The 22,075-nt window shown below is 46.6% G+C and overlaps 1 protein-coding gene across 1 annotated transcript; it reads right to left on the bottom strand.

The window, feature by feature from the left end:
- Window positions 1–2,327: 2,327 nt before the first annotated feature.
- HTR3B (5-hydroxytryptamine receptor 3B) lies at window positions 2,328–21,339 on the bottom strand. The gene is made up of 9 exons (XM_061592488.1): window positions 21,303–21,339; window positions 20,530–20,690; window positions 14,642–14,686; window positions 12,342–12,451; window positions 11,163–11,332; window positions 10,349–10,506; window positions 4,876–5,086; window positions 4,214–4,414; window positions 2,328–3,058 (listed from the first exon to the last, which is right to left on the bottom strand). Exons 1-9 carry the CDS (start codon window positions 21,337–21,339, stop codon window positions 2,799–2,801), a joined length of 1,353 nt encoding a protein of 450 aa, XP_061448472.1. The 3' UTR covers window positions 2,328–2,798.
- Window positions 21,340–22,075: the final 736 nt, after the last annotated feature.

Here is a 22,075-nt window from a genome sequence, read left to right as displayed (position 1 = left end):
CGCTCCCAGCCCTACCTGAAGATGCCACAGACTTCCCCATCCATGAGATGTGTCAGTGATCTCTATAAGGTAGGGATGGGCGAGAATTTCAGTTCAGTTCACATTTCAAGCCAAACCTATCAAATTCGCCATTTCCGAAACAATATGAGAGCCGAAACACAGCCACCCTTCCAAATTTGCACTTGTTCAAATTTTGAGATGCAGTTCACCAACAAATGTTTACGAAAATGCAAATATTAGATGAAGTGTGCATAAAAATTGATATAGGAGTGAAAATAACAAGCAAAAACGCATTGCATGATGAGAAATGGCTTGCAAAAATGTGTACATTAGTCAAAACTTCCTACTAAATTGTGTTTATTAGGAGAAATGTGCACTAATAGGCAGGAGCATTTGTGACAGGAAACATGAGAAATTGAGAGAACAGAAATGGACAGATCTTTTCATCCCTACTATAAGGCAGATTCATCGACCGGGCTGCCACCTCTAAGAGCATGCTAGTTTAATGAAATTGTCCAGCAACCCTAGACCAGCCAGCTCTTGTCTATGCCGGTGGCTCTGTGCTGACAGTGGCATCTCCATCTACCATGTATTTCACTAACCCCCCCCCCCCAGCAAAACAACAACATCAACCTAGGCATATGCACAAGATTACCAACAAAAAAAGTCAGTGCACTTAAACATCCTACGTCTGTCGCCTTTTTTTGTTAAATTGTGCATGCAAAGCATATCTAAAACTAATAGTCACAAATGAGCCACCATCAGTTGCCTGAAGCAGCATGAAAATATATGGGGGGGGCATAATGTAGCTGACAGGTGAGGGCAGGGAGGCAGATTCAGGAGAGCTGGATGTGGCCCCCACTGCTTACCTCCTGAGGAAGTGGGGCCTGCAGCAAGTCACCCCATGTTGATGGAGTGAATCTGACAGTAGCTACCGATGAATACAGAGGATAGGCAAAAGTTCTAAGCCATCTTCCCCCTGGCCTCATGGCAGCTGCTGGATCTGTAGTTCAAAATAGCTGGAGGATACCAAGCTGTGGAGGACTATTCTAAAGGTGCTCCCTCTCCCCAGCCTTTGGAGTCGAGGCCTGTCAAGGCAGCACCTCCCACTCAGCTAAATTCACTTTGCAAAACGGCCAGTCCAGAGAGACTCTTTTTACCTGCTGCTGCCGCCTCCATTAGTGCTTAGCACTAATTGCCCATGAAATGCTCCCACCACCACTAATGAAACGATGAGAGTCAGGCGGTTTTCAAATCACCTCCTCCTCCAAAGAATCCTCCCCCCCCTCCAACTCTGGAAAAGGAGGCAAAGCAGCAGCCACAGTGCGGCCTTGGAAACACCTCTCGGGGCCACACTTTTCCATCTCAGCCTGGCAATGTGGGCCTCCTTGTTCCTCGCGCTTAGCCTCTGAGAATCCTTGGTGCCCAAAAGTATCCAGCAACCTATGTGTGCTGAAAACGGGGTGGGTGGGGTGGGGTGGGGTGGGGTGGGGTGGGGTTTTTTGTGTGTGTGTCCATCATTCTGTAGCAAAATATGCAGCTGATCTCTTACACGCAAGTTTCCTGTGGGATCTCATACTTCGTAGATTGGTCACCACTAACCCCCCCTTTTTTTTGGCCTGACAGCTACGTTCACCCATGAATAATGAATGATTTTTCTGTTCCTTTTGGTTGTCTGAAAAGCAGGCAGGCTTTGAGTGCTCAAGGGGCACCTGCTGCTTTTGCATCCAATAATGCTCGCTTCTCATTCCCTCATTGATGTCGCTTCACTCAAACTCTCACATTGCCCTTTCTAATAGCCATATCTTTCCTTCTTTCACCATATCCCGATCCTTGGCCCCAGGCAAGTTATCTCACATACCATGTTCTGAATGAAATATAGAAAACTGGACAGCTGTGATCCCAACGGCATCAGCTGGGGCTCGTAGGAGTTGTAGGCCAAAACGTCTGGATGGCATCAGGTTGAGGAAGGCTGCCCTATGGAAATCAGTGGGGCAGATGACTCATGACTAACTGAAGCCTCACTGATTTTGGAACCAGGACGTTTATTGCTGTAAACTTATTACAACCAATTTCCATACATCATTCGTGTAAACTCCCCATGCCAGGAATGGCAGGGGAGGGTAGAAGGGAACCGCTGCTCAAAGAGCTTCAGTTTTTCTTGCTGTTCTTTGTCTTAAGTGGGGTGGGGGCCAAACAAAGCCTAGAAGAGGCCTTTCCATCACCCAAAATGCATTTGCATGGATCTTCTGAGTGAACTAAGCACTGGAGATGAGGTTGGTGATGCACTGATTGGATTGGGTTTGGAGATAATACTGCAATCATGGTTTCATGGAGACAGAGGTTTAATAGGAGAGGAGAGACATTCAATAAAGCATGAAAGTGGAGTCAAAGGGATGGTGCCCACTTTGCCCATCCCATCATGTTTTCTGCTGGAGCCCCTGAAGGCCTGCTAGGAAAAAAAACCCTCCCAGAAGCTGCAAAGCGATGATGCTATTTTGCCAGAGCACTGAAGGCAATACAGTCAAAGAGGAATCGTTACCTACAGTCAGTGCCTTAATGCAGGGGCAGCCAATGTGGTGCCCTCTGGATGTTCTTGGACTACAGCTCCCAAATCCCTGACCATTGGCCCAGCTGAGAGAATGCTTGAGTGCCGAAGTAACACCCACATTTTTAATTTGTGCTGTCCAATGTTAGAAGGAATAAGGATGCGCATAACAGTATGACTGGGAATGCCACCTAAGATGCCTACACGGCAACTCCCTGGTACCATGTTGGCCAGCCCCTGGGAGCTGTCCTTACTGCAAGCTCCATGCTCCCCACAGAGAACCCATTGTGACTGCATACACAGCCAGCACTAGGAGGTAGGCCCGGAACAAGAGTTTGTCCAGCTTGTTTGTGAGAGAAAGCCAGTCGTCTTCTGCTTGGACAGCCTTGTCCAGGGCATGGAGGTGGGAGCGGATGGGGAGGAGTCCTCTTTGGATCTTCTCCATTGAGGGTGTGGCTGTTCCAGTGTGGCGGCATTTCACAAATGAGTCTTCCCTAGTCAGGGGGATCCCTGCAAAAAGGCAAAAGCACCTTTACCATGATGGAAGGAGGGGTGAATGAGGAGTTGCTTCATTTTCATTCCTAACTTAACCCAACCCATCCTTATATCCCAGCCCAGGGCAGGTATAATTGCTGCTGCTGCTGCTATAGTGATGATGATGAGTATTTAAATTTATGTCCCTCCCAAAAGGAGCGCAGGGCAGCAAACAAATGATAAAACAATAAAAAACATATATATATATTTTAAAAAACACCAGTTCCAGTACAGATGCAGACTGTGATAAAGGTCTCTGTTTAAAAGGCTTGTTGGAAGATGAAGATCTTCAGTAGATGCCAAAAAGACAACAGAGGCAGTGCCTGTCTAACATTTATGGGGAGTGAATTCGAAAGGGTCGGTGCCACAACACTAAGGCCTGATTCCTATATTGTGTGGAATGGACCTCCTGATAAGATGGAGCGCAGAGATCGACTGGGTATGTAAGGGGTGAGACGTAGCTTTATTCCTTGTTGACATGCAGCATGATTCATGAGGTTTGTGCTTGGCTAGTCCTTAAGAACCCAAAAATTTTGGACTGCTGGATCAGACCAAAAGTCCACCTAGTGCAGCCTTCCCTAGCCTAGTACCGTCCATGTGTTTTGGGACAACAGCTCCCATCAGCTCCAGCCTGTGCACCTGGGGCTGATGGGAGTTGCAGTGCAAAACATCTGGAGGGTCCCAGGCTGGGGAACGCTGTTCTAGATTCTAGCCAGTTCCCACACTGGCCAACCAGATGCCTCCAAGAATCCCACAAGCAGGGCATGAAGGCCAGAGCCACCTACCCTCCATCATCGCTCCTCCATGATGTTCAAGACATAGACTAGCCTCCATGCCTAATCGCTGTTGGTAGACCTATCCTCTTCCTTGAATTTGCCTAGTCCTCTTTTAAAGCCATCTAAGCCAGAGGCCATTGCCCCATCTTGTGGCAGTGAGTTCTGCAAGTTAAGGATGCATATGTGGAGATGGACATTTGCCTGCCTTGAATCCAGTGTCAATCAGTTTCATTGGCTCGCCGCCAGCATCATGAGAGACGGCAGGAAAAAAACTTCTTTCTAACCACTTCCTTTACACTGTGCATCATTGAATAAATTTGTTTCCTATCTCCCCTCACCCTTTGGCCTTTTGTACCTGCAACACAGCCGGATTTTTCTGCTGTGCTCCTAACAGCCTTGGAGTTCTCACCCACAGTGTCATCAACGCTCCTGCGGCAGCAAGAAGCCAAGAGTTTCCCCCGTACAGGGTCATTACCCAAATAGAGGAACTTGATGAGAAAGATGGATTTGGATAAGCTGAGGACCAACAGAGCCATGCAGATGGTGAAGAAGATGCCTGAGGCAGGGAAGAGAAGAAGGGGATATTTGTGAGCCAGGGCATTGGGCCTGCAGAAGACTTGTTTTCTGCTATGAATTTTCTTGGTGCAATCACAACCCACTTTTCATTGTTCTGGTAATAGTGCAGTGGCCTAGAGACTGGGCTTCACACATCACAGCATCCCATTTAGAATCTTGCCCCTACCACGGTGGCTTTAGGCAATCCATAATCTCTCTGCCTCAGTTCTTCCACCTCCAGTATGGGTATAATATTGTACCTTACATTATAATTTTAAGGATTCCCACATTACACATGTGAACCAATGTGATTCCCTTGCACTATTCAGACTTAATTATTTCCTTAATTCTTAACTGAGACTGCCGCCCTGGGCTCCTACTGGGAGGAAGGGCGGGATATAAATTTAATAAATAATAATAAATAAATAATAATACCATTTGTGCTACCCTGGCTCCACTCACTGATCAGAGATGTGCAGACTCCTGTGCTTGGCAGCTCATCTGACATGTTGACTTTGAAAAGAGTGTAACCAACCAGCACGCTGGTTTTGAACGTTATCCTTGTTCCAGAGTTCGGGGGCAGGTAGAAACTACCTAGGTCGACAACTAGCAAGAAGACGCTGGGGACCAGCAAGCTGACCACGTAGAGCAGAGGTCGTCTGCAGATAACAATCTGGGGGAATCAGGTAAGGAAAGAGGGCTATCGGTTAGCACAGACTCAGATACTTATGCTGTCTCTGGAGCACTGACCTCTCTTTCTATGCAGTTCCACCTTAGCTGACCTTCTGGGCCATGATAGTGACCCCAATCCTTATGGACATAAGAAGAGGTCCAGCAAGTCCAGGGGCTTCTGGGAAGTCCCTTCCTGCTACTGCTCCATAGCAACTGACATTCAGAGACCTCTGAACTTGCAAGGTCCATGTAATAGCCATTCCACTCATTTTCAGGGCTAACAGTAACAGTCTGATGTGGCCTTCAGAAGAGACAGCTTGTTATAAATGCTTCCAATACGCACTGTTCTGTTGGTAACTTCAATAGCTTACACTGACATGCCAAAGTTCATGGTGAAGTTATTCCAGAGAGTTCTCTTCATGATGCTGATGTTGATTAATAGTTCCTGCTTCGATAGTGAAGGGGGGAACAGCTCATTCATAAAATTTAAAAGGAACTAAAGTTTATGTACTGTAGAAACCCCCCCCAATAAGCCTTGCTGTGAAATGGAAATGAACTGCATTCAAGTTGATCCCGACTTATGGCTACTCTGTGAATAGGGTTTTCATGGTAAGCGGTATTCAGAGGGGGGTTACCATTGCCTCCCTCTGAGGCTAGTCCTCCCCAGCTGGCTAGGGCCTGCTCAGCTTGCCACAGCTGCACAAGCCAGCCCCTTCCTTGTCCGGAACTGCCAGATGGGGGGCAACTGGGCTCCTTGGGACTCTGCAGCTAGCTGTACAAGTGGCAGGGCATGTAACCCCTGAGCCACTCCCTGTGGGGGTGATCTTCAGCTGGCCCTTGACACCCAGGAGACATGAGTGGCGATTTAAACTCACAGACTCTGGACTCCCAGCCAGGCTCTCCTCCCCACTGTACCTCACATTATATACCGCTGTGAGTAGGATACTGAGCTCATTGAGGGCCATAATAATTTCCACAAATGAAAACCCATCATATTTGTCCAATGCTCATAAATGTGTGAGGACCCCACTTTACAAATAAGGTATATGGGATGTGCACTCCTAAATAAGCTTTGGGCCACCCAACAATACATCCTCACTGGCAACTAGTAGCAGCCAACTTCAGCATCATGCACAGTCCAGTATGTTCATCTCCTTCCTGGCCAGATCCTTGTGGAGCTGTCCAGGGTCTTGAATTGGCACCTGCGACTCTCGTCAGCCAAATATTTTTCTTCCTGTCCCATCTAACAGGCAAGGAAACTCATTGCCTTTAAATTCCCCAACAAAAGGAAGAAAGCAAAAGAGGAGAGCACTTTCGATTTAGTTGCGCTTGCCATTAGACACCCTTCAGGTGCTAGCAATATTATGCCACCATTTCAATATCCATTAGCGCCAGGTAATAATAAGTACACAAAAGTATTTGCAGCCCATTGGCGCTAATGAAGGGAATCAATCTCATTCGGTGCCCGTTCAGCAGCTGCATGCTGGAGATGGAATATTGTCCAAGGTTTGGTGCCAACAGTCTTGTCATCAGAGGACCCCACCAGCACTCAGTCTTGCCTAGCTGCCTCTAGTAGGCAAGTGGAGACTTGACAGTCAGACCCAGGCTTGCAGCTGGAGTTGGCTTCCCTTTCTCATTCCTTCAGCAAAGAAGCTCCAAAACTGTGGGGCTTACAGACTGCACAAAGGAAAAGGAAGCATTTCTAGCCACCCCCCACCCCAGTGCTAGAGTGAGGAGGATGGAAATGCTGAATGAGTGTGTTTGTGTACGACAGTATGTGACTGTGTGTGAGAGAGAGGGAGAGCACTGTGTGCCTGCATGTCTGATGAGTGTGTGTGCTGTATGTGTGTGGTTGTGAGTGCTGCATATGTGGTGACAGTACATGTGTGCTGAGTGTATATGTCTGTGTGGACTATATGTGTGCTGTATGTGGGTGGGTGTGCATTCACATTGGATATGGCCATTGCTGGCATGTGGCCCTTGCAGGTGGGGCTGACTGTTTTTGCGGCCCTTGTGCCACCCCCATTATAGAGCATAGAGGAGGGGGAAGGAGACGTATGTAGCACTTATATCTGGTTCCTGGACAGGTCTGGAAATTGCAAGCATGCAAAACTTAACATCCATGGGAGTGAGACATGTCTATTACTTTTTCAGATAAGCTATTTGTGTTTACTGGAGGTGTGCAGCTGATTTACAAATTTTCAGAGATCAAAGGCAAGAGCAGTTTAGTGATCTACCTGTAAAGCAGATGTCCTAGGGCAGGGATATGGAACCTGTGGCCCTCCCAATGCTGTTGAACTACAACTCCCATCAGCCCCAGCTAATATGGCCAAAGGTCAGGAACAATAGGAGTTGCAGTGCAACAGCATCTGCAGGGCCACTAGTTCCTCACCGCTGTCGGGGAACAGTGAAAAATCTTCCTTTTCAGCGGTCTAGAGCCCAGCAAAGCTCTGGTGAGGAGCAAACAGATCCAAGAACAGCCTACCAGCCCCACACATCTGGTCTCTTGCCTTCTAAAATTTCTTTTTAAAAAGTCCTCAGGAAAATTCATCAGCAATTTTGTATGCAATTTTGCCTAATGTACACATTTTTACAAAGCAATGTTCCCTAATATAATGCATTTTGTACAGTATTTTCAAAAGTATATACATTTTTATGCACATTTTGTCCTATTTTATGCATTTTTGTACACACTATTTGACTGGAGAACTGCACTGCAAAATTCAGGGAAGTGCACATTTCAAGGGATGGCTGAGTTTCAGTTTCTGTATTGTTTTGGAAGGTGCAAATTTGGTCAGTTCGCCTTTAAATGAGAACTGAATCGAATTTCTCCTGTATCCCTATCATCCCATCCTATAGATGCTGCTTCCCTTTAAATGCCCGTCATTATTCGCTCCAGCATTAATAAAGTTTGCGGGCTCATATCTTTAAAATTAATGAGGTGTTTACTTTCCGTCAAGAAGCTCATCAAAACAAGAAGCACATCCCTCCCCCACCAGCCCTTCAGTGAATGGCATAGAGAAATCGGTTCCCTCCATTCCCCGTCCCTTGAGAAGAAGCTGAAAAAGCTTTCAAAAGGTCTGCACAATTTGCCTGCCATGTTGTTGACTTTTACCCACAAAGAAACCAAGCACATTTCCTTCCCATTAACAAGCTAGATCTTCTTGACTGGGGTGCATGGGAAGGAGATTTTCCAGGGCATTTGAGAACAATTCCTGACCTGCCCCTATCCACTTTATTCATGCCCATCTCAGTGCTAGTCTAAGGGCAAGTTTAAATTGGCACCCCTATGAGTTGATTAATTTATGAAGAATGGCTGGATTCCCCCTGCCTCCTGGAGAAGTGATAACTACAACAGGTGAGTCAGGAGGGCAGGAGGGAGGGGATTTAGTAGCCATGCAATCCTATGCATGTTTACCCAGAAGTAAAACCTAATGTATTCAACAGAACTCACTCCCTTGTAAGTTTGCATAGGATTGCAACTTAATGATTAGTGGTGTGTGTTATGTGCTTAAAAGGACTGTCTCCTTCCATATGATTCTTCATGTCCACTGAGGCCAACAGGAGAGGTCCGTCTGCTTTCCCAATCACCATCAGAAGCATTAGAACATCGGAAATTGCCTTATATTGAGCCGGGCTATTGGTCCCTTGGGCTCAGTATTGTTGATATTGACTGGGAGGAGCTCTCCAGGGTTTCAGGCAGCAAACATTCCCAGCCCTACCTGGAGACAGTGTGGGCAACAGGATGCTGGTCTAGATGGGCCCTTGGCAGTGGCAGCTGGTTGTTTCAGCACCTTGGACAGCTCCTTGAAAGTTTGGGCTAAAGCCTGGCACGGATTCCACTGCCCCACAGACATGGAGCCCCCACTCGCCACTGGCCCTTGGCCTGATCCATGCAGAAGGCAGTGCAGGAGATGCTGAGGGACTAGAAGGGAGGAGAAAGAAACGGATGACAGAGCAGGGCGGGAAGCTAAGGAAACAGGTGGTGAAAGTGAGGGAATGTGCAAGAAGGCTGGGAAAATCTACTCACAAACAGCACAGGCAGTGAAGATGGGGGAAATTTAGGAAGCTGCTATGCACCAGGTGAGATGGTTCGTCCATTCGGCCAATGCTGTCATCTCTGGCTGGCAGCAACTTTCCAGGGTCACCAACAAGAGATCTTTGCCATAACTTGCTTCCAGATCCTTTCAACTGGGGATGCCATCATGGACTAAACCTGGGACCTTCTGCATGCAAAGCAGGTGTTCCCGCACAGAGGTGGATAATTCTGTCAGTCCCCATGGAAAAGTACATGGCAGCAGCATCCGCTCACAAGGGAGCCATGCCCTAAACAGTCCTTCATGCAGAAGCATGGGCCGTGGCCTCTTCTGATGACCCCCCCACTCTTGGACCTGCTAAAGACAATTTAGTTCAGGCATAGGTATGAAGGAAGCATAGCACCTTTCCGGGGGTGGGCATTAAGAATGTGCTTCTTTTATCACAAACTTGGGGAAACTCTTAGGTCAGAGGTGGGGCACCTCAGGCCTGGGGGCCAAATGAAGCCCTCCCAGCTTTTCTCTCTGGCCTTGCTTTGCACCCTCCTTTAATATGTTTCCTTGGCTGGAATGCATCTCTGAACTCGGATAATGTCTCTTGGTTGCCTGGTTGGAGAATAGGAAAGAGCATCTGAGTGTGTGTGGAAACATTTTTATACACATTTTTGTTGTTGTTAGATAACTGTATTGCAAAATTTGGAGAAGTGTGAATTTTGAGGAATAGTGGCTTGTCAGTTTGCCTATCATTCCGGGAAGTGTGAATTAGGAAGGTCTGCATTCAAATGCAAAGCAAAGCAAATTTCTCCTTAACCCAAAGATTAAGCCCTGATGATTTCACATCAGTTCTGATTGCAGAAAAGTAATGTTTTTTTATACTCCACTTTTTGGCCCATAGGCCACTCAGTGCAGCTTCACAAGGAATTATATATATATATATAAAGCAGAAGCACTTTTTTTTTAAAGACAGCTATAAATAAATGACAAGCAGGCATCTAATCAACAATACAAAAACCTGACAACAGTAAAATTTTAGCCATGTAAAGCCCGTTGAAAAGGGCTGTGCTGTTAACCGTTTCTTCCTTGCAACATCTAGAGGGGCCTAAATGACAAGGTTTAGCCAGAAAGCCTTTGCATTAGTTGATGCAATTAACAGAAGAGAAAGGAAGACAAAGAATGGAAGGGAACAAGGTGCCCAGGTCACAAAAGAAAACGATGTCCCTGATACTCACATGAAACCGAATCTGGGCAAAGCCTCCAGTTTGAGTTTGCAGAACACGCTGTTCAGAGAGCACAGAGACCAGCTCCCATTCTCCATTGCTTAGAAACAGCGGCTGGTCACTCTTGATCTCTTCATATCTTCTCCACAAAGCAAGATCCACATCCTGAACTGAGAAGGATGCAAGGGGAAAAAATATTACCCCCAAAATGAGTCATGGTCATGGCACGTTCAAGATTAAGTCCACTAGGGAATGGAATGTTTGCTAGCAATGTGGAGAACTCAGAAGGAGCAAACGGAGTTAGGGAGTCCGTTGCTGTGGTGGAGAGAAGCCAGCCAGCGCGTGGCCATCTGTCATGCCAAGGTATGTCTGCCAGCCCTTTCCCAATCAGACCCAACTCATGTCCTGCAGAGTGAGGCAAATGTGAAGCAAAGTTCAGGCAGCTTGTGTCAATATCAGAGCAGAATCTCTGAGTTGCTAAGAAGAGCAAACAAGTCTGCCCCAAAGCCTGTTTTAGGGGCTTTGATTTTCTCTGGGCCACTGAGAGGCTTCTGCTCCGCTCTGCTCTGGTTAACTAGAGCTGGATAGTGGTGTTGCACAAGCAATCATGGAAACATAGAAATCTGCCTTATACTGAGTCAGACCATTGGTCCATCTAGCTCAGTAATGACTAGATCTCTCCCAGCCCTGCTTGGAGATCTTGGGGATTGAACCTGAGACCATCTGCATGCAGAGTAGCTGCTCTGCCGCTAAGCGACATCCCTTTCTCTATTAACTCTCAGGTCTTGGGTTCAGAACTCTCGAGATGCCACAGGGCCCACCTCACCTGTGTGCAAAGCACTACTGAAGGTCAGGCTGCAGTTCTGAGTGTCAAACGGGAAGGCGTACATTCCCAGGATACATGCTGACACCACCTGCATGGGCTTGTAGTTCTTGATCACTCCACTGGCATTCAAATAAACGTATGGGAGATCAGGGGTTCTGCTAGCATCCACACTACACCAGGAAGGGGGGAGGAGGGAGAGAGAGAGAGAGAGAGAGAGAGAGGCTGGATACAGCAGAGGGGCAGCCCACAATGCCTTGCACATTACCTGGAACGCTATTTTCCTTTCTAAATCTGTAGTCCTTTGTTCAGACATGAGTGACTTTTGCAGCCTCTGAGCCTGTAGGAAATAGGTCTCAGCACAAATTGGCTGAGGTATAAAGCAAGCAGGGTCAGGTCCAAGGAAAAAGGTGAGGCAGGGCTGGGTCTGGGAACACTAGAGTCGAGGAAACAGGTGAGACAGCAAAGGAATTCAGAACAAGCATCAAAACTTAGGTGGGAAGGTTCACAAGGCACAGGGAAGCCAGCATTCAATCAAAGGTTAAGCTTGGGGAAAGATAGTTTGCCCTCCTTGATGCATGGTGCTGTAGGTCTAGGAAAAGAACTCTTGAGCAGCCTGCCCAGAATCTTGTCATACTTCCTTTTGCAGAGGCTACTGGCAAACTTGCCAACAATGCAACATTAATCCCAGTCTCCTTTCTTGGTCAGTAGAAGAGCTCCTGGCCACTTAGTATTTCTTATCTCAGTAGAGTACTCTTAACTGCGAGCACAAAAGGAAGGAAACCATATTTACATGAGTATGTGTGCACAGGTATGTACGTGTACATGTGTACAGACCACAATCGAGCTTGCATGTGAATTTGTTTGTCTGCAAGGCTTCTTTCTTTCTTTCTTTCTTTCTTTCTTTCTTTCTTTCTTTCTTTCTTTCTTTCTTTCTTTCTTTCTTTCTTTCTTTCTTTCTTTCTTTCTTTCTTTCTTTCTTTCTTTCTTTCTTTCTGCATAGGGCCTCCAAGGTGGTGAATAACAATAAAGCTTTTTAACTTTTTTATAATACAATGAAATGGCATCTAAAAACAACAAGATCAAAACAGCTTAACAATTGCATCCTGAGGTGGAACTCACATGAGAGCTGGATGAGACCTTGAGTCACCATCTGCCCAACCCAACCAGGTCCAAACTTACGATTCACTAATGATAATATCCGGAGCCCAGATGGAGTTGATGGGCAAAGAAATTTCTTGGATCCCATCGTAACGACTGGAATTCCAAGTGAGATATTCATCCCTCCAAATCTGCAAAAGAGAGAAGGGATACATTTATCTGTTTCCAAACAGTACAGAAGGTGAATGCATCATGGTGGAATCTGAGAACAATCTGTTTAATTCTTGTTTATAGGAATGGAGGAAACCTGGGGCTGAATTTAAAAGTGTGAGGGTGAAGAGGGGGGTACATGGGTTACTAGTAAGACCTTACTTACTAACAATTAACAGCGTGGAACACCACCTTTTATTATTATTATTATTATTATTATCCCGCCCTTCCTCCAGCAGGAGCCCAGGGCAGCAAACAAAAGCACTAAAAACAATTTAAAATATCATAAAAACAGACTTTAAAATGCATTAAAACATCTTTAAAAACATTTTTTTAAAAAGCTTTCAAGACATCTTTTTTTAAAAAAGGTTAAAAACATCTGTTTTTTTAAAAAAAGGTTTAAAAACATATTAAAAAGCAATTCTAACAGACGCAGACTGGGATAAGGTCTCAACTTACAAGGCTTGTTGAAAGAGGAAGGTCTTCAGTAGGTGCCAAAAAGATAATAGCGATGGTGCCTGTTTAATATTTAAGGGGAGGGAATTCCACAGGGTAGGTGCCACCACGCTAAAGGTCCATTTCCTTTATTGTACAGAACGGACCTCCTGCTAAGATGGTATCTGCAGGAGGCCCTCACCTTGTAGACCAAGTGTGGGGGACCTGTGGCCCTCCAGATGTTATTGGACTCCGACCCTGTTGGGTATGCTTTAATTTGGATTCCTGCATTGAGCAAGGGGTTGGTGGCTTTATAGGCCCCTTTCAACTCAACTATTCTATGACTCCATCAGTCTCAATCACTATGGCCAATGGTCAGGGTTCATGGAATTGTAGTCCATCAACACCTGGAGGGCCATGGGTTCCGCATTCCTGTTGTGAACCAAAGCTTTCAAAGAAGGGCTCCCTCATTAGTCAGGATTAAGTTATATTGTCTTTTCACTGCTGTGAAACACTTCTCGGGCTTAGTGAGCTGCCCGAGCACTCAGGGAACTCAAGATCTCCATGATGCCTGTGTTCTACCTCCACTGTCAGAGTCTGGGAACTGCAGTTGGGGAGAGTAATGATGCGCTCTGATCCTGTTTGCGGGCTTCCCATAGGCATCTGTTTGGCTCCTGTGAGAACAGAATGCTGGAACTAGATGGCCTAATCCAGCAGGCTCTATATATATTCTTAAGATGCACAGGTCTGCATCTAGGAATCTAGTGATCATTCTGGCAGGCTACGTTGGACTCATGGGGCTGCCCTAGCTCTGCCCAAGGGGTGCAGACAGGCTTCTTCTACTCAGTTGCTTTGCCTGGACTACTAGACACATTAACAGCCCTGTGCTCTCCCCTCGGAAAGAATCTGCTCGCCCCATCCCTCGCTGACAGGAAGGCTGCCATAAACTTCCCATCACTCCATGAAGTGGAATTGAATTGTGGGCATGAAGGGAACATACAGGGCAAAATAGGCTATGTGGAGGACCGGGTGAGAGTTATTTTATTTATTTAAATTATTTAATGTGGAACAAGCTACAGGGCAGTTTACAACAGGCAAGTATATATTTTTAAATCCATAAAATAACACAATCCTTAAAAACTCATAGCAAATCCCTAAAAAAAAAGGATTAATAGCAGGAGCAGCAGGAGCAATCAGGTCTCTCTCCTCTTCCAAATGCATTGAGGACTGCAAATGTCAAAGTAAGCAGCTTGAATTGGTCCCAGAAGATAACCAGCAACCAGTGCAGCTGTTTTGAGTTAGGGGTAATATGCTTGCTGCGTCTACCAGCATTCTTGTCACAATGTTTTGCACTAGTTGCAATTTCCAGACCATCTTCAAGGGCAGCCCTGTGTAGAGTGCATTACAGCAGTCTAGCCCAAAGCATGTTTAACCATGTCCAAGCTACTCCATCCAGAAATGTCCACAGTTGGCACACCAGCTACATCTGGGCATAGGTTATCTTAGCGACTAAGGTCACCTAGGCCTCTAGTGACAAGGATGGTTCCAGGTGCACCCCGAAACTATACATCTACTCCTTCAAGGGGAGTACAGCAACCCCATTAAGAACAGGCAGTTCTTCCAATTTCCAGACATGGGAACCACCCACCCATAGCACTTCCATCTTTTCGATTCAGCTTCAAGATGAAGTTTCCCTCAACTCACAAAGGTCCTCTCTCCATCTTCCTCTGCCTTACCTGCCGATACCAGATGCTTGTTGTTAGCTTCTGATTCTGGGCGTCCTGAAGAAGAAGAAAACATAAATTGTACAAATCATGCAAACAACAATGACGATTAGGGTGTACAAGTCTAGAATGAAGAAAATATATTTGATGCAGTTCTACTTAGAAAGGCTGTACTGCCTATGGTTAAACAGGGCATTTACACATCCCTTCCAACTATTCCACCCCCACCCACCCCCATTTGTAAATTCAAACAGAAGAACCTGCAAAGACTTGGATCCTCCCAGTTGTTCTAGGTCCATGACTCCAACACCCAGCTGGTATTGAACACGAGAACCAAGCAACAGGCGTATGCAACTTATATGCCTCCACCTGTCTCTGACCAAAGATGGGGACTGCCGGGAAACCAGCCAAGGGTCCGATTATACTTCCTGGCCTTTCTACAGAGGGAATGAGGAACCTATGGCTCTCCAGGTGTTGTTACACTGCAGCTCCCAGCAGCCAGCATGACCAGGGATGATGGGAGTAGTAGTCCAACAGTATTCAGAGGGACACAGATGTTCCCAAGCCTAACTCCAAAGGCTTCTGGGTCAGGCTTGCATGCTAGTTTGAGCAATCAGGACACCACTTCTCCTGTGTGTTGTGCTGCCTAGAATTCTTCTGCCTTATTTCTTCTCTGCCTTGGTTGGCAGGAGTTGCGTCTGACACTGACTTAAATAAGAAAAAGGGGAACTGACCAATTTGTCCAGAACTGAATGCAGAGTTCTCTGGAGTCCCTGCTCCACCATGGTCATCTCCTTCACCTGGCTGTGCCATCTTGTTGGTCCTCACCTCTCAGGTATCCATGTCTGCCTGATGCTCCTTACAGTAAATTATCATTGACAAAATGGCACGCTGCTGGCACTTGACACTCTAACCAAATCACCCATTTCTCTCTCTTATCTTTCTTTCGCTTCCACTCTAATTAGTTACTCTGACATTAATCAGGTTGCTAAGAATAATGCATATTCTCTGCAAATGCAGGGCTTAAAACTAGAAACTGGAGACTATATTCCTTACTGGAAGGCTCACAGTCCGGAAGCTTTTCCACCCCCCAAACAGAATGACAGAGCAATCCCATATCGCATTTAAGGGGCAGGTATGTTGCCCCTCTGCTGGTGGAACAGCCACCATATCCTGTGTGTGCCCAGCCCAGGAGGAGAGGGGGGAAAACACAGCTTAGAAAGTGCAAAAATTGTGTTAAAACAGTAGGCACATCTCCCTCATGCCTAGGAACCCCCGGACCAGAAATGAGGACCAAGACTTCTCCAGGGAGGCAATGGCCAGGCCACACCCACAGAGCAACTCACATGTTCATAGAGTTCAAGTATACCAAGGGACCATAAACCTATTCAGATGTTATTCACCAAAGTAGTAAAAACAGGTCTGCAGGGTCCTGGTTCTTCCTAGCCCTCACATGTTTCGGATAAAAGTCTGCATAGGGGAGCCTTTTGTAAGCTATGGAGGCTCCCCGTATGACGGGAAGTTGTATCCAATGTAGCACTGGATACCTCGTTCCATTAGTGTGAGGATTTATACTTGCACAATGGAACTTCCCCCCTCTCCTCCCCCCGTGCACCCCCTAAATCCCCAAACCTCCAAAGCAGATTTGGGGAGGGTGCCGGGCACATGCAAGGGGGGGGGAATTCCATTGCACAAGCATAAATCCTTGCACTAATGGAAGAACTGTGACAGATACCACCCTGAGAATTCTGATCTTCTACCTTAAACATGCCAGGGTCTGAAAGGACCTGCACAACCTCAAGGGCACATTTAAAAATACAGCCCTCCATCCTCACTGTATCCACACCCTTTTTTCAGTGAGCAATGGTGCCTGAGTAGAAGGGTTACCAGCTTCAGATTCAGAACTCTTGGCCCCAAAGATGTCACTCGTTAATGTGAGTTTGGAATAATTCAGGGGAAAGCAGGAATCTCTCATCCTGTTTCCCTTCTTATCTACAACCCTTTCTTAAAATCCAGGGGCAGGGAACTTTTTTCAGCCTGAGCCCAAAATTTCCTTGAGGGGAACCTTGCAGGGTCCACATGCTAGTGATGGGTGGGCCAGATGCAAAAGCCATAGGTGAAGCAACTAGGGTTGACAGGTCTCCACTATTTGCCCAGTGACTCCAGACCTCTCCAGGTCTCTGGATGAGTCACCTTAATCTCTAAACTCTCAGCTTTCATTTGTTTTCAAAAAATTAAGTTTCTAGGTGGTCTGGTTCATGAAATATACACCAGAATATCAGCTGCCACCACCCCTGCAACTTTTGTTAAATGAGCTAGTAGCTGGTTGCTCTAACCCTGCCCTTTCAAGTTTGTAGCCAATAAGTGAAGGCAGGGTTGGGATTGACAAGGGATTTTTTGAGCTCCAGGCAGTAGCTTGACCCCATTGCAAGGCCAGAAAACTCTTTTCTCCTGCTTGTCTGAAAATCTCATAAATTGAGTAACTATATAGTTTTCAACAGTAGCAAGTATTTTTCTCTCTTGTGTGCAGAAGCAATGGATGCGACCCACCTACTCAAAAGCCAGAGATTTACTCTCTCTTTCTCACTCTCTCCATTCTGGCAAGCAAGAGGAAGCTTATCACAATTCAAGACACATCCCAGGCAGCAGCACTCAAGGAGAGCATGAAACAAGGCTCGTGAGAGGGTGTGGCCCTAGGAAGAGTGGGTGCAGCTTGGGGAGAATCCTGGGGGCCAGAAAGAGAGGTCTGGAGGGCTGCTTTTCACCTACAGGCCTGGGTTTCGCCATCCTTATCACAACCCTTCATGTGTACAACCCCTTGTTGTATGAGGATCCAATTCTTGCCTGCACCTCCACTTACACCACCATTCATGCTTATCGCTGCTGGAACTGCTCCCTTTGATTTTGGCAGCCCACCGGTGGTTGAAGTCCCCTCCACTCCTTGTACCGGAGCTGGTGGTGGGGTGGCAGAGGGAAAGTCTGAAAGTAAAACTTGATTCTCTTCAGAGTTTTCCTCCATGCCAGCTGGCCAATATAATTACTTCCCTCTCACTTTGTGTGAGCATGTACAGAACCCTTCCATCTTGCTTGTTAAAAACAGAGGGTATTTGGGAGAATTGGAATTCATTAGTCTTCCTAACATAGGAAGCCTACTTTAGTCTTAAATTGGTGGTTAGCAAACATACAGATAATTCCTCCACATTCTTATTTATCTTTCCCCAGTTCGGCATCCTGTTGGAACAGATGCCTCGGCGTCTGTCTGGGAGGCTCTAGTCAGCGGAGTGGAATACGAAGGTGCGTGGAATTCTGCACTGACGAAACTCAATCTAAACAAATTGGAACACTTTCTCCGTTGACTAGATTATCCGTCTAATCAGATTTCCCCAAGGTCCTCCTAATAACTGGAGATTCTCAAACTGCTCCCTGCTTTTTATGTGCAGGAACAGGAGGCAAGAGATCAACAAAAGAAGTCGCAGGCAACAGCAATGACGGGGCGGGAGCACTTCATATGCCGCAATGGCTGTCAAATGGTTCATCTATTACTGTGCACACCTGCCAAGGCCTTGGCTGCATCAACCGCTCGACGGCTTCTGACAACGGTGATTACACAGCCAAATCTCTTCTCTGATCACTGGGTGGTACAAATGAGGTTGTCTTCAGTGTAAGTTCATTATGCAAAACAAAATGAGCAAAACCCATCCCTCGCATCACAATGGCAAAATACTGGCCTTGTACAGTCACAGTGCCTTCCATCTTAGGAAAACAAGGCGCAACCTAACACTGAATCAGACCACAGGCCTACCTTCTTCGGTACTTGCAACTCAGATGGACAGCAGCTCCCCATGGTTTCAGGCAGAGGCCCCTCGAGTCCCTGCCTTATCTGGAGGTGCTAAAGCTGGGACTTCCTGTGTGCAAGGCCGATGCTCTGCTATTGGACTATGGCCTTTCCCCCTCACATATACGTGTTCAGTGGACAAAGGAAGGTTGTGGGGCCATATGAAGGTGCCTTTTATGTCCAACTATTTTGTCCCCCTAGCCCAGTATTGCCGACTGATCGGCAGCAGCTCCCCAGGGTCTCCCCAGGGTTTCACGTCATGGTTACTTGGCCATTTAACTGGAGATGCCAGAGACTGAACATAGGACCCTGTGCATGCAGAGCATGTGCTCTTCCACTGAACAGTGCCCCTTCCCCAATAAGTAGATGCATCAAACGGAATGTTTATATTTTGCTCGTTAGACCATGTGCGAAGTGTGCCTAAAGGCTAAGTCTTACACCGAGCTGGGGTGCAGCAACAGAGCCTGCTGTGAGTGCCAGCAGGGAAGGGCTGTAGCTCAGTAGCAGAGCGTCTGGTTGCATTCAGAAGGCCCCAGGTTCAACCCCCAACTTCTTCTGGTACAGACAGGGAAAACGTCTGCCTGAAGCCCTGGATAGCGGCTGCCAGTCAATGTAGGCAATACTGAGCCAGATGGGCCAACGCTCCGACTCAGTGTAAATTAGCTCCCTATGTTCCTAAATCAGGGTTTAATCCAGAAGTGTACAGAACAATAACAGATCAGAAAGCACGTGCAGAGGGCTGCTCTTTCACTACTGCAAAAACACAGCCTGCTCCCATACATGTAGAAAACAGCTTCTGGCAGGGTTGAGTCCCTGCAGCTAACTCTCTCTTTTAAGAGAAATTCAACACTGATCCAAAGAGAGGATCCATCCCTTCATTGCCTGCAAGTCTTTTCCATTCTTCTTCATCAGATCCCGATTCCCAGTGCAACAGCAATGGAACATCCATGGCAAAATCAATCAATTATTTGGGCATATTTTATGCAAAAACGGCTTCTCCAAAAAATGAGAAAAATTCACGTCCTCTTCAGCACCTGAACATCAGGAAGGGAAGGGTGAACCTGTCAGTTTTGGTTTCTCTCAGTTTCTCATTTTTCCAATCTCAAGGTAAATTCTCCACGTCAGTTTGTGATTTATTTATTAAAAGTCCTCATGAAAATTCATCAGTATTTGAGTGTGAATTTCTCCTAATATACACATTTCTGTGGAGTCTACATGCTTTTGTATTGTAATTTTTATAAGGCTGAGAGGGACAGGCTGCTGTATCCATTTTGGAACGGTTTCCTGGTCAAGCTGATGGAGTTGGTTTGAAAGTATGTTTAAACTGTAACAGTACCTAAGTCATTTTAAATGTTGCCCTATTTTTAAGCATTATTGACAAAATGCTTGCTGATTAGCAGTTTATAGAGCAACTGGTTTTAATGTGTGTTCAGTTGTTTGTAATGTTTACTGGATAAAAAATATATATTTGATCAATTTATTTATTTAAAAGTCCTCATGAAAATTCATCAGCATTTGAGTGTGAATTTCTCCTAATATACAAATTTCTATATGCAATTTTGCCTAATGTACACATTTTTGCAAAGCAATTTCCCTTAATGTAATGGGTTTTTGAATGTTATTTTCACTAACATATGCATTTTTGTACATGTTGCATGGCTGGAGAACTGCATTGCAAAATTCGGAGCACTGTGAATTTCAAAGGATGTCTATGTTTTGCTTCATGTGTTGTTTTAGAAAGTGTAAATTAGGCAGCTTTGCCTTTAAAATGTAAAGTGAATCAAATTTCTCCCCCATCCTTACCACCCGGTCTCTGGAATATTCTCCGCTGTAGATCTTCCAAAACAGCAATTTCAAAGCAGATAATTGCAGGGTTTGCTATTGTTTGCTACATGATTTGATGCAGAATTACTTTCACCCGACCCACATTTATACTTCATTAAGTACAGGAATGCATCACACGTGGGGTCTAGTCCCTGTTTAAAGCCATTTCCCCGCACAGAGAGTGCTGTGCTATTCCACCCTGCAGGCCAACAGCTTTAAATGAGTTAGAAGCTCTCTTTACCACGTCTAGTACTGCATGGACAAAGAGGTCGAGATAGACAGTGGTGGACCCGGCCCAGTTTCTGACAGGTCTCACTCCCTTGCTGTAGTTCTTCAGAAGCCGCCGGGTCAGACGGTGCAGTGTAGAGTTCCTGGGTCGTTGAGTGGCTGCAGCCAAGGCTCCTGAGAAGCAAAGAAACTCCAGTAATTAGGTAATTCTGACAGAAACATCAGGAAAAACTACTAACCCTTTTCTTGGAAAGAGCTGATCCTCCTGAAGGGGTTGGCCCCTTCTTGGTAGGATACAGGGCTTGGCAGAAGCATGAACTTAAATCATGGCATGGGCCAGCCAACACTCTGCCCTACCACCCTTCATGACCCCTGAATCTAGCAGGGATCCAGACATGGAGTCAGAGGTTGTTGGAGCACCAGTTGGGGGACCGAGTCAGGTTCAGGGCTCAGAGCCAACTGCTGAACATAAGGCGACCATTGAGCCCGAGGCTGTTGGATGGGGGCCCACTGAGGAACCTCCCGGACCACCAAGGCCAGAGCCCAGACCCTCCTGGGCACCTTCCCCTGAGCCTGAAGAGCCAGATGGCTCCCACTGCACATCACCAGTCTGGTGGCACAGGGAGTGCACCAGGAGGGAGGCTATGGGACAGAGGAGGAGTGTCTTCAGGCCAAAAGCGTTGGCATTTCAAGGCTCTGAAGCTCTCTACAGTGGAGGTGGGGGTGCAGCCCAGAGGAGGTAGCTGGAGACAGAGGCATAAAAGGCCTGTCTGCTCTGCTCCCAACCTTTGTTGCAGGAGGTTGCTCCCTTGGAGCTGTCCATGGTCCAGCTTTGCCTCCTTCTCCATGGGCTCTGGCATCAGACCAGAATGCGACACCACCCCATAGGGTCCTATCCTCTTTCCCGTCTCAGCCAGTAGTGGCCGGTGCCCATTAGGACTGGAAGGGCAGAAAGCAGAGGAACCAACAGAAGGCCAATGGCCAGCACAGCCAACTAATTCTAGTGTCCTCCTCCCTACAGAGGCAACATTGAGACTAAGGAGGAGGAAGAGGCTGACAGCCAGGGCCACCCCTGGAGGGGTTGTTAACTGAGAAGGCAGACAAGTAGAGGCTGGCTGAGGACAAACTGAGTTTGATGGGACAGAGCTCCATTGACCCTAATGGAACAGCCTCCACTGGTCTCAGCTGATGCTCAGTTCTTGCCGCCATCTTTCCTTTCCTTCACCCTCCGTAAACGCAGTTACCCTTTACTGCTGTTGCATTTTGATGCAAGGAACAAAACAAACAAGTCTGAAGAGTGTTCCTCGTATGTCAACCGTAGTCCTGACAGCATGAAAAATTACAAACTGTGATTGCATTCAGATTCTACGAAAGGGTCAATCCTGAAAGACAGATGGTGAAGAATATCCAGTAGTATCTGTACACCCCCAGGCCAGCCTTCCCTAACTTGGTGTCCTACAGATGCTTTGGACTCCTACTCTCAAGGGCAGGCTAGGTAACGGATGGGCACAATGTTTTATGAATGAGCAGAAGAGCATCAGAAGAGCCCTGTTGGGTCT

This window comes from Rhineura floridana, chromosome 12, assembly GCF_030035675.1.
Source record: "Rhineura floridana isolate rRhiFlo1 chromosome 12, rRhiFlo1.hap2, whole genome shotgun sequence".
Classification (NCBI taxonomy): domain Eukaryota; kingdom Metazoa; phylum Chordata; class Lepidosauria; order Squamata; family Rhineuridae; genus Rhineura; species Rhineura floridana.
Note: the sequence above shows the minus strand (reverse complement) of the source record. Positions and strands in the feature narration are given on the sequence as shown.